This window comes from Somniosus microcephalus, chromosome 3 (assembly GCF_052327205.1).
Source record: "Somniosus microcephalus isolate GS21.2 chromosome 3, FLI_Smic_1.0, whole genome shotgun sequence".
NCBI lineage: Eukaryota > Metazoa > Chordata > Chondrichthyes > Squaliformes > Somniosidae > Somniosus > Somniosus microcephalus.
In genome coordinates this window covers 129,356,762-129,369,633 of record NC_140989.1, presented here as the reverse complement: position 1 = coordinate 129,369,633, position 12,872 = coordinate 129,356,762, and the positions used below count along the sequence as shown (strand labels likewise).

Sequence of the window (12,872 nt, the reverse complement as noted above, 5' to 3'; positions counted from 1 at the left end):
ACCTGTCCCTGGTAGAAGTTAGTGACTCATTGGCATATGAGCTTGTGCCAAGAGCTGAAGATGCCGCACCTCCATTAGTGAGCTCCAATGGATTAGTCAGCGGCTTAGCGCTGATGTCAGGAAGTCTCAACTCTGCCTATTCAGATGTCTCCTTCCAAAGGCCATCCAGAGTGACTGTTTGTGACATTTCGCACCCTGTCACGGCACTGGCAGGGAGCACTGCTGATCCCTTCACCATTCTCACACACTAAATTTAAAGTCATCTCCATGTTTTTCCCCGTCAGTGGCTCTGCTCTCGGAAGGGCAGCACTGAGGGGACTGTCATAACTACAGAGCCACAGGGTGAAAAGTACATGGCTTCATAGGGAAAACCAGGAAGTGCACACAGCCAGCATATTTAGCACTCGTTCAACAGTAGCAATAAATAATTGAAAACTGCCTCTTTTTTATGCCTTTGTCCCTCTGTCACACGTAACTTTTCACTAAGCATAGAGACAACCATAGAATGAGGTCACGGGATTGGATGCAAGTGTGACGATAGGGAATACTTATCAGAGATTCTAGCTGGGACTTGATGCTCGGAAAATCCAGGGTAAGGTCTCACCCAAAATTCCGATCTGTGCTGCTGGCAGGTGTGGCTTACATCAGGCAGCATGGACCCGGAAAATTACTCCCTATGTGCAACCCTTCATGTGGGTGCACAGATAGAATGGCGGTTCAGTATGTGTGACCAGACGTGTCAAAGCATGGAGGATTCCCCCTGACTAAAATGGGTGACAATCAAAGCGATCTTAACTTCTCCCGTCCAACTTGACTCTGCTCTGAAAAGACAGAGCTTCGAAGATAGCTGCCTTGTGCTAAGCGTGAGCTGGGGAGCATTTACACTGGTGCAAAGCAGTTTTGATCAAACTGATTTCAGAACGAACCGGAGAGGGAATTCCTGGAGGAGGGGGAAACCATTTGTCACCAATTCTACAGTTATAGTGTAAATGTAGCTTTACACCACCATGCAGGCACACCACACAAATATGCAAAAATGCACAAAGGCTAAATTTAATTAGATCCACCCACCCACTAATGACCTGAATTGTTGTTTTGACACACTGGCTGAAAAAAAAATGTTTTTTCCTGTTTTAAATCTGACAGAAAACAGGAACTACCTTCAACACTGTGCAACTGAATTACTTTACATGTAGTATTGCTTTTTCCACATAGTGACAGACAGGTATCAAAATGACCAGCATGCAGAAAATCACGTCCCATGTTGGATGACAGAATATTCGCGATAATAAGCACTTCATTATAATAAACTAGGATTCTATTATAGACAGAGTAGAGTGCACTACTAAATAAAAATGTTGATTTCTGGTCAACTATACATGTGTTTCTTTTAGATTCTGCCACTTATAGTTACTTTACTCTGCTTCTCATTTCTTATTACTAATTATACGTCATTTTATTACGTTTTGATTTTACAGTGTTATGACTGAAGTTATTTGCTTCCTGTATTTTTACTTGCCTAATATTTGCAACTTGTAGGATGGGAGGAGGCAACCATTCATGGGGGTAAACTAACCATAGCATTAACAAGATATTTGCATGTTTCATCAGAAAATTTGGACAACACCTTGAGTTCAACTTGATACCAGTAGGACTGCAGCACCATCACAAAACTACCATGTATTACACCACTGATTATATTGAATGACTAACAGCCAGTGCTAGATAGTCCCTCATCCCCACAGTTGAGGTCCACGCTACATACTTAAAATGTTTAAAAATTACTAGATATACATGCGCAGTACAGCGATAGCAAAAGTTTACTAACTGGATTCATATTTTGTCATTTTGCTTCATCAGTTTATCCATATGTGAATTTTTATAACAGCTTACGTTCAGCTGCAATGTTGGCCCAGATTTTGCAGTGGTAATGATGGCAAACTGTCAGCGTTCACTGTCATTACTGCTCTGAGACTGACCGTAACTTCAGGATTTAGCGCAAGCGCATCTAAACGCAGAAATCCTGAAGTTGGGGTCAATCATTCACTGCTCTGACATAGGATGCACATTTTTTTAAAGTTTGTTTATGATAATTCAGTTTGTACTTTAATCCCATATGTATGTCCCAATCTTTATTTCGCTCTCTGTAAAAAATTTTAAAAAGTGAATTGAATCAGTGCTTTTTATTTCCTGGTTTGCGGTCTGTGAGAATTCTTCAATGTGATTGGCTGCTATGGCATCATGATGACATCACTGCTGCTCTATGCTAGGGATACCCTTTTGACAGCGCTACAATCAATTTAATGTCAAGAAAGCTTAAGTTTTTGCCACAGAGATCGCAAGATCTTTGTGGGCAGCTTTCTTCGAGATCAGCGGCGATCGCCGTCGCTTCGCTGGCCGCTGTTATGTCTTGTGCATTTCATAAGTTGTGAGTAAATGGAAGCAGTCTAAACACATGGTACAATAAAGTCTTATTCCATTTTAACAGGGCACCAAGGTCTAGAGAGAAAGGTCTGAGTGCATGTTGTTGATTTTCTTTACATTTATTAAAAAAAACAGTGACAAGCTTTTTACTTCAGGCTGGAAAGTAGCTTTCAGATGAAACTGTTTCGGATGCTGGCAAGAGATCAGTGAAAAAATTCTGCGGTGGAATTTCTGCTTTTGAAAGCCTTGTCATTCTGTTATTCTTAATCGTTTAGTTCAAGCTATTCTTTCATAATTGATTTTTCCCAAACAACCTGTTATCAAAATATAATTGTTTGTGCTTTGTTTTAAAATTGACATCTGCAGATTTTAAGCCTATGTTTTCAAAATTTGCAGGCTGCGTGTGGATTGGAACAGCCGTGAAGTTCTAAATGCAGGTGGGACAAGCATGTTCTTTGGGCGGAGGATAAATGTTCGTAAATATTAATAGAAAAAGTAGTTGAGCTGGCATAAAGTTTATTTTTCTTAAAAGAACCGTGAACTGAGCTAACTGGTTAACCATAAAGTTGCATTAGGAGAGGGTTCAATGCCCAGAGTTACTTGCTACTTGCTCATCTTACTAGCTGGTGGACAAGATATGCCACAGAAACAATTTCCAAACAGAAAAATTGCGTTGCTTGATTTTAAAAAACGCCTCAACAATTGTTTCTCGACTGACTTCTTCCCCGTATTTTTACAACTTTTAATACTTTCTGCAATACCTTTGGAATAATGATATCAGATGGCAGTTACAGAGCAAGCTGCCAGAGTGAATAGCTGAGTTATACAGATCAGGGAGGTCTGTGCTGAATGAGTTGATCCTCAGTCAAGGCAGTGATTGGGGTGCTACAATTGGTCTCACCGACCCTAGATTGGGAAGTGGAAAATCAGCCATGATTTTGGCTCCTGATCGCTATCACAAGATAATTACAGATGAGGAAGGTCATTCGTTCATCTAGAATGACCCTAAAGTAGTTCCCTCCCACCCCCAATGCAGCATCCAATTGGTTCTTAAATGACTCCAAGGTTTTCATCTCCACTGGAAGTCCATTCCATGTGGTGATCACTCTTTGTGTGTAGAGAAACCTCCTAATATCTGTCCTAAATTTGCCTTTTACAAGTTTAATCCTGTGACCATTTGTCCTATTCTCACAATTTACTTCAAAGTAATATTCCAGAATTACCTTTCCATACTGCTTATAACCTTGTATACTTTTAATAACCACCTCTCTGATACCTCCTTTTAAGGCTGAAGCCAAATCTCTCCAGTTCTTCCTCGTATCTGAGCCATCTAAGACTGTGAAGCATCCTCATGGAAAATATTCTGCTCTGCCTCCAGGGCTTTAATGTCTGCCTAGTGTCTCAGTGACCAGAATTGGACACAACATGCAAGATCTGGTTTGACCAGAGCACTATACAGTTTAATTGTTGGAACATAGACCATTCAGCCCCTCGAGTGTTCCTCCATTCTATCAGATCATGGCTAATCTGTACCTCAACTCCATTTACCTGCCTTTGATCCATATTCCTTGCCTAATAAAAGTTTGTCGATCTCAGTCTTGAAAATTTCAATTGACCCCCGACATCCACAACCTTTTGGGGAGTGAGTTCTAGGTTTCCACTACCCTTCTTTATCTGAAAAAGTGCTTCCTGATTTCGCTCTTGAATGGCCTAGCTCTAATTTTAAGATTGTGCCCACTTGTTCTAGATTCTCCCACCAGAGGAAATAGCTTTTCTTTATCTACCCTATCGAATTCCTTCACCATTGTAAACACCTCGATTAAATCACTCCTCAACCTCCTAAACTCAAGGGAATACAAGCCAGGTTTATGTAACTGGTCCTCACGATTTAACCCTTTAAGCTCCAGTTTCATTCTGGTGATTCTACACTGTACGTCTTCCAAGGCCAATATATCCTTCCTGAGGTGTGGTGCTCAGAACTGAATGCAGTACTTCAGATGGGTTGTGACCAAGGTTCTGTCCAACTGAAGCATCACTTCCTCCCCTTTGTATTCCAGCCCCCTCGAGATAAAGGCCAACATTCTATTAGTTTTTTTGATTACTTTTTGTACCTGTCTACTAGCTTTTAGTGATTTGTGTACCTGGACACCCAAATTCCCTTGAACCTTCACAGCTCCTAGTCTCTCACCATTAAGAAAATATTCTGCTTGTCTTTCTTGGATCCAAAGTGGATGACCTCACACTTCCGCATATTGAACTCTATCTGCCACAGTTTTGCCCACTCACTCTGCAAACTTGGATATACAACTCGCTACTCCTTCATCCAAGCCAGGGATAGATACGGAAAAACTAAGGCCTGGGGAACTTGTCACATCTCACCAATCAAAATACATTCCCTTTATCCCTACTGTCTGTCTCCTACCTCCCTAACAATTACTGACCCATGTTACAAGGTTACCTAAAATTCTGGGCATTCTCATTTTTGCTAATAACCTTACCAAATGCCTTCTGGATTTCCATATAGACAACATCCAGACACTCCCATATCCACCATGTTAGTGACCTCCTCAAAAAATTCAACTAAATTAGTCAGACCTGACCTACCCTTCACAAATCCATGCCGGCTCTCTTTGATAGCTCATTCTTGTCCAGTCTCAGTCACTCTGCCCCTGATGATAGATTTTCTCTGACTTGTATTCTACAGTTCAGCGTTGTATTTTGCTGTTCTGCATTGATTGGATATGTTGTGCATCAAGTCTACTAAGACATCTAGATCTTTTTCAACTTCATGCTTAGCTAATTCAGCACCATTCAAGAAGTGTATGTCTCGCCCATTTCTCCTTCCTATGGTGAGTAATTTACACCTGTCTATATTAAATCTCATTGGTAATTTTTCTGCCCAGCTACATAATTTGTCCAGCACATTTTGTAATTATTGAGCTGCCTCCTTCCACTCCACTGTCACTTCTACTTTGGCATCATCTGCAAATGTGACCAATTTGCATTAGGTTTCTGAGTTCTGGTCATTGATGCAAATTAGAAACAGTGATGGTCCCAACTTTGATCCCGGGGCGCCCCACTCAATACTTCCACCCACCTGCCCAATGATCTCCACTGAAAGTGCATGTGTTTGGACATAGGGCTCGGATGTAATACCTATCATGGTCAAATAGTCTGCTGACACTTACTGCCCGGGCTCACATTTGAATAATAGCCAAGCGGGCATTATACCAGAAGATGCATGGCTTCCTTGGAACCATACTGTCTGTGTGGAGTTTGCACATTCTCCCCGTGTTTGCGTGGGTTTTCTCCGGGTGCTCCGGTTTCCTCCCACAGTCCAAAGATGTGCAGGTTAGGTTGATTGGCTATGATAAATTGACCCTTAGTGTTAGGGGGATTAAATACGTGGGGTTACGGGGATAGGGTGGGATATGTGTTGGTGTAGGGGTTACAGGGATCGGGTGGGATATGTGTCGGTGCAGGCTCGATGGGCCGAAATGGCCTCTATCTGCACTGTGGGGTTTCTGTGATTCTGTGATTCTGTGAAGAGTGAGCCACTTTAGGAAATGGGAGGAAGCCAAGAAATTGTCATGGTAAAAAAAAAATTGGCCAGTTTCACTATTACCATCTTACCAAAAATAATAATTTATAATTTTTCTTTTTTCCTCATGCAATATTCTAGCTTACTACACTTTTCACTTCAAAGCTACTCAACTGTTTGCAAGGTCATAAATTAGGGAACATTTTTATTTTGGACATGCTCCTTCCCAATTCTCAATTTTTCTGAGCCTTTGAGGTCTTGCAAATTTCAAGTTCTAAAATAGCTTAAAATGACAAAAAGACAATTTGCAACAGAGCTGCTTGTTGAAGGTAGTTTTGCCATTCTCCATCTTCTTGCTGTACCAGACATTTTCCTCTTTTTGAGCTTCGGCGTAATGAATCACCTGTGCACAGCTTGTGAAGGAACATCAGCTGGGAGGGGGAAGGAGCCCATCCAATTTTCTGCTGATTTAAACTAATGGGGAGTTAATTGGGTGGGCTCCAAAATAGGCAATCCTCCCCACCCAGTTTTGCTTCTATGCGCTCCATCCAGATGACTCTTTACACCAAAGCATGAGACAAATCCGCCCTCTGTTGTCTATAAATCCACCCGCACAATTGCGTCTCAAGGCGTATCAATTCATTTTTCACTTACTGTGAGGTGTTGGAACAACCATGCTCGCATGATGTTTGTGGCTACTTTTGGGAAGATCCCTCGTTTTTTCTGACGTTTTTTATCCTTGTCTGGGTCATCATCATCTCCTGTGCTTGGTGAAGCTACACTGTTGTCCAAGCCATCACCTGTCAGTACATTAAAGATGCAGTTTTAAGGCAATCTTTTGGGTCATTTAGACTTATGTATTGCTTCTATTAGGTTGCATAACATGAGGAGATTTTTTGTTTTAAATATGTCAACGTTTTCCAGGTGTATAGGGTACAGGTAATTTAATCCTTGGGTAGTCTTTTAACACAAATTATTAGATACACCAAAATAAATTGGCTGTAATTTTCCGGCACTGGGGCACAAGTGCAGTCTTGTTTGCAAAGTCAAGCACAGTGACAGCTGACTTGTATCTGAGCTCCTAAGATCTACCTTCTCATTCAGTGCAGCATTATGCTCCATGTCAAGTCAGATGGCAGGGCTGAGCACCGCTGCATGCCTCTCTATTGATCAGCTTGAACTTTGCACCAGGGGGAAAGTCACATAGAGGCCCATTGCCACCCCCACCCCCAGAAAACGAATTCCTTTCTTTTCATTGTTTTAATAAAAACAAGGAAACATGGCACTGAGCCTAGTGTGTGCCACCTGTGCCCAGATCTGTTTAAACACAAAAATGTTTGCATTTGCATCAAACAACTGGACGGGAAATCAGCTTGACGGGGCAGTCGCATTCACCTTGTCTTGGACTTGTACAATCCCTCCTAATTGCTGCAATGCTTCCTAGCACCACTGCTGGACAGGGATTGCAAAAAAAGTAACATTACAGGCATAGACACAAACCATCTGTCTGTGGTTACGCCGGGCACATACCACAGTTTGGTTGGCACTAATGGCTTTAATGTCTGTGCCAAGACTGAAGAATTGGGACCAATATTACTCTCACCTGGAGTTCCTAGCTGCAGTTTGTTTCAATGCTGCACACAGTGCAAAACAGTACATAGCTGCACATATAAGTACAATTAACAATACAGAATTTGTAATTCCTATGTAGCTGACTGGTACAAGATACCACCTGTAGGGTGGGAAATAGGTACAACCCATTAACACTATGAATATTTCAAAAGCACTCGCCACACGGCCCCTTATTCTCTTTTTAAACTCTGCAGTGAAAGTTATGTCAGGGGGAGAAAGTGTTGATTTTCAGCCCCCTATCAACGCATGCTAAGCTTGAATTTCAGTGTAAAACAATTCTAATACCATTAGCATTGTTTTTACTTTATTCAATGTTTACAGTACTAATAAACTGGGTGATTTGGTGAAGCTGGCTTCTCAATTCTGAGACAAATGGACTGAAAAGTGTCTGCGCTTTGTAGACTGTTACGGGCCCTATTTAAATTTGAGTTTGGACAGTCCCAGGTTTATCCTCTGTGGATACAAATTCACAGCACGAGACTGACCATAACCTCAACTCGAACTGACACTAAATTGTCAAAACTGAAATAAGGCCAGATGGCATGGGAAGTGATAATTCCACACTGGTGCAGTAGGGGGTGCCGTTCTGAGGCAAAGGTTAAGTCACTGCAGAGGAACGCTCAATGAATCTGACCTATATTATTCCTGACCTGAGATTACTTGAGGCAGACACTGGGTGCAAAGTGAACTATGTTTCATTTCCCCGGCATTGTTCTTCTCCTTATCCTGGTCACCGTTAAACATGTGACAAATGCAAAGGAGCGGCAAAATAAATACTTAGTACTAAAGTGCTTAAATATTATAGCTAGAATTATCATTTTATTTAGTGGGGAAAGACAACAGAGAAATACACTGCCAGCTTCATTAATAACGCATAATGCATACAGTGCATGTTGTAGTACTGCCATTGAATTTGAGGTGAATGCTGGGGGTTTTTTGTAAGGCGAAGCAATTTATTCCATTACATTATAATTTATTAAAGAAACGTGACTAGCAAAAACAACAGCTGTTTAAATCTGAATATAAATACTGTAAACACTGGATTATTAACCATGTATAAAAATAAAAGTAGTGGATACATATTATTGATTAAAAATCTGAACGGCGTCCAATCTAATGATATACCCTCCCCCATCTTGCTACCTCTGCATCAACCCTCCTCTTTACATATAACTTTCCATTTGTGCCAAAAAAGCCTTCGGATTCATTTACTAGTAATGCCCCACTGCCTCACTAGAGAAGAATTCATTGATAATTTATGGAAATATCTACTATAATCCAGAGATGACTTTTTCCAGCTTTGCGCATCAATAGAATAATCAAGGCTTTAAAACAGCCTTTGCTTCCCATTACCTCAGGCAAAAGAATTCCTGAAAGCATGCCTTCAGGGCACCTGAATTATATACACCATTAGGAGAAGGAAAGGCTTTCTGCATTCCATATAAAACACTCGCCAGTACCTTTCCTGTTTTTCTCATGTAGCAAAAGCGTCCACACTAGAAACAGAAATTTTAAGTAAAGACTTATGTAGATACAACGGTGAAAGCTTTTAAGTGAGGACTATTCCCCTCAATCAATCTGTAGAGAGTGGCTTACCCCAAATAACAGGTTTCTGTTACATCATTAGCACGAGTCCAAAAAACACAGCCTCGGCTTTCATGCACAGTTTGTTCTTCCTACTGTTTTTCAGGCAAATAGAGCTGCTTTGCTTTCATCTGGGAGGGGAAATTACACTGCTGGCTTGTAATCTAAGACAAGATTTTCATTAGGAGCAAATGCTTTCAATCCACTGCAAAATCGGGTGCATGTTCAGAGATGCCTAAAAAAAATAAACTCTAATTGTGTTCCTCTGGAGTGAGTTGAAGATATAGATAACAAGAACTGGATACCCTTACCCACAAGATGCCAAAGGAAATTATTGTGTTCTTACACCCATTTCTTCCTTACATCTTTCTCTCTTTCTTTAAACACATTTTTTAACCTATTCTTTGCTAACTTTTCTCGCATACTGACCTCTAGAGAGCCGAAACCTTGGAGAAAACTCTAAAGCATCAATTTTATTGGCATTTCCATTTTCACTGTAATTTGATCCCATCAATCACCTCTGTGAGGTCTGGGGCTAATTTCTTTTTCCCTCTCTCTTTTTAGACTCCAATGAGCTAACTCGCAGAGAGCCATATGGTAGCAGCTACGGGCCACATTTGCAAAATGTCAGCAGTGACTTCATTTCTAGATTTGACTTCTCCTGCCTCCAAACACAGGCAGATTATGAAGGGAAAACTGAAAAGGTGGAAATAATCATAAAAATGACGCTAGTCCATAAACAAGCTTACAGCCTCATTAGTACAGCAGCAGGCTCCACTGGGTGATTTATGCTCGTTTTGCTGATGCCATGAGGAAATGCCATAGGGCAACATTTGCCAACTGCTAACAGTTTCTGACAGCTTCTTAGCAACTAGTGTGAGCCATGTTGTGGCTTTCGCTAGTGACAGGAACTGAAAATGTCATATCATCTGCCCGTGTGTCACGGACTCCGTGTGGCAATTAAACAGCAGGCCAGTGAGTTAGGCGGCCAGAGGCACTGTTAGATTGCCCCTGGCAATTTGGGAGGGAGGGGGTGGGGTGGGGGGGTGGGGGTGGTTGCAGGGGACAGAGCCTGCACACAGGCCTTGCAGTTGCTCCACACGTATGCAACGCACTTAGTCAGCCATCATGTGAGCATTCCTACTGTCTTAGTCCTGATGAGTTTGAGCCATTCAAATGGTCTGTAACTTCCCATACAAGCTCTCTAGGCATTACATGACATTATCAGATGAATTTAGGGTAATCTCTTTTGATATGATTGTTTGAAATGCCACTTTAATTGCCAATACCTGATTCTATATATATGGCATATTGCAAGTCGAGGTGTAAGCTGTCTTTGTGCTTATCACAATTTAGTCAAAATACGATTTAAAATCAGTGAAGCTGACGTATTGCTGTTTTACAGCTGCGAGCACAGAGGGAAAAAAAGCACAACAACTAGGCTTTATTTAAGAATGCCATAGGATCTGTAGCAAGCATTGCCGAGCCATGGCCCCACAATTCAATTTTCTAGTAATGAAGAGCATGAACTGTAAGTCAAAACTGTCAAACCTTTCATCACAGCCGCTTGCCCTTTGAATTTTTTTTTTTAGAATTGTTTTTACAAAATTTTATAGGCCATGGTCTGGTGAAAGAGGCCAGCCAGTAGAGAAAGGAATTTGTTCTACAATCTGTCCATGGGCAATTTCTTGTAAGGTCTGGGCCTATCCCCATGGAGGGCAGCAGGTGACCTGTGGCAGCTCTTAGCCTGTTGGAGTGCTCAGATTTCAAACACCCACTCAGCTTAAACGTCGCACAGTTGTCCATTTAAGCATGCCCAGGCATTTAGGCCCCTCTCTATCTTGTTCCTTTCAAGAAAAGATAAAGCAGCATTTATCGTATTCAGACCATTCAATGGGTCAGAATGGTTATGTCTGCAGGGGTTCCCCTTCACATAGGTCAAGGCACTCTTCCCTCCTCCTCTCTCAAATCTAGCCACGCTATAAAAATATTTTAGTTGCCTGTTCTTTCATGGTTGCGAATGTGTTACACTACTGTATTTTTAACAATGTGTGTGTGTGTGTGTCATTCTCCTTATATTTCAGCCTCCCCTGATGTTTTATCTGCAGGTTTTGAGATTACTGAAAGCGAAATTCACTTCAAAGTAGTTTAAGTTAATCAAAATACGGATGCTGGTAATGTTGTTGATTTTTTAATTCTCTTTGTCATTTTTTGGTAACTTGTTTTCCCCAAAACTGCTTAGAAAAGAAATATGAAGAAAATATAATCCCTTTATGACATATTCATTCTTCTTTTTTTTACTAGTCACAAGAAAATGGGGAGGTCTGTACTTATTCTCCAACAAACACTTGTCAACATGAACCAATGTAGAACTATTTACTGTTATAAGTATTGATGTTTCCCAAACTGTTGTCTTTGACAACTGAAATAACATGGTACCTTATGAATAAATCTCGCAAATAAATTGTGGCAAACAATGATGGAAATGTCTTGTTGTATTCTCTGGACAAATTATGTTTAAAAACTGCAGTGTCATTTGTTCTGTCACGTGGCACTAGCTGTATCTCAAACCAGCACTGCCATTTTGTTACGCTGGTTGGATTTGAATACAGTAGATTCAAGGGGCGTGTCATATGCCTCAGGAAGGGGAACAGCCAAATGGCCATGCAACATTTTCATTGCAATGACATTATGTGCAAGCGGTGTGATGCTATCTTCTCCACATTATGGCCCATTTTGGCCGATGCTGCATCATCTCAGCAGATTGTCTGGCAAACAAACCAAAAAAATGTTGCCACCAATAACCTTTCGATAAACCCTTTAAGTGTATCTACCTTTCACTGTTACATTGCAGTATAGCCATGGTTAAACAACCATATTTTGATGACAACAGCAATTGTGCAAATTTTCTAAAGCTGTGTTTTCTACTTTTTTTCCCAATAAAAAGTTTAAGTACCTTTTTTCATAGATTTTTATACCCACAAGCAAAAGGGCAATTCAACATAGCCTTACAAGGAACAGTTTCATTATATAGAGTGTTGTTAGTGGGAATGACCAAAAATCAGCCAATCACAATGTGCTTGCAATAACTGTCCTTTAACATTGCTTGAGTAAATAAATATCAACTTAGTAATACAATAAAGTTATTTTCAATAGTTCTTGTTTGATTTTTTTATTTTGGTTCTGGATTGCACATTAGTTGTGCAGACTGGTTCAATGAAAACTGAGAAAAATCTCCAATATATCCACAAGCCCCTGAATATACAGAGTGTCTATTGACACCACTGTGTCAGCCAATGAGTTGGAGGCCGGGCGGGACTTGTGGCAGGACTCACAGCAAACAGTCTATTTTACAGTAAACAGAGTCTATTTACTCAGCAAACAGAGTCTGCTTAAACAACACACTACAGCAAACAGTCTACAGAATCTATTTAAACAGCGCACTACAGCAAACAGTCTACAGAGTCTATTTAAAAAGAGAACTCATGACTGAAACTGCAGCAACGTCTCCCGATAAAAGCAGGGTGATATGGGGAAAGAGCGGGGGAGTGGGACTAACTGGCACAGACTCAATGGGCCGAATGGCCTCCTTCCGTGCTGTACTATTCTATGATTTTATGGTTTTGCCAGCAAATTGCAGTAACTGGAGGATAGTTACATAATACAAATGGTGAGCGTAAAATCAATCCCA

General features: G+C 40.9%; 1 protein-coding gene across 4 annotated transcripts in view; it reads right to left on the bottom strand.

Annotated features, from left to right (window-relative positions):
• The window catches only part of LOC147121399 (homeobox protein Meis1), a 345,102-nt gene that overhangs the window by 218,714 nt on the left and 113,516 nt on the right, over positions 1-12,872 (bottom strand). For all 4 annotated transcript variants that reach the window (XM_085981619.1, XM_085981618.1, XM_085981616.1 and 1 more), the window contains exon 8: positions 6,620-6,765. In XM_085981619.1, the coding sequence (XP_085837745.1) occupies positions 6,620-6,765 (146 nt within the window). The remainder of the gene's footprint in view (positions 1-6,619; positions 6,766-12,872) is intronic.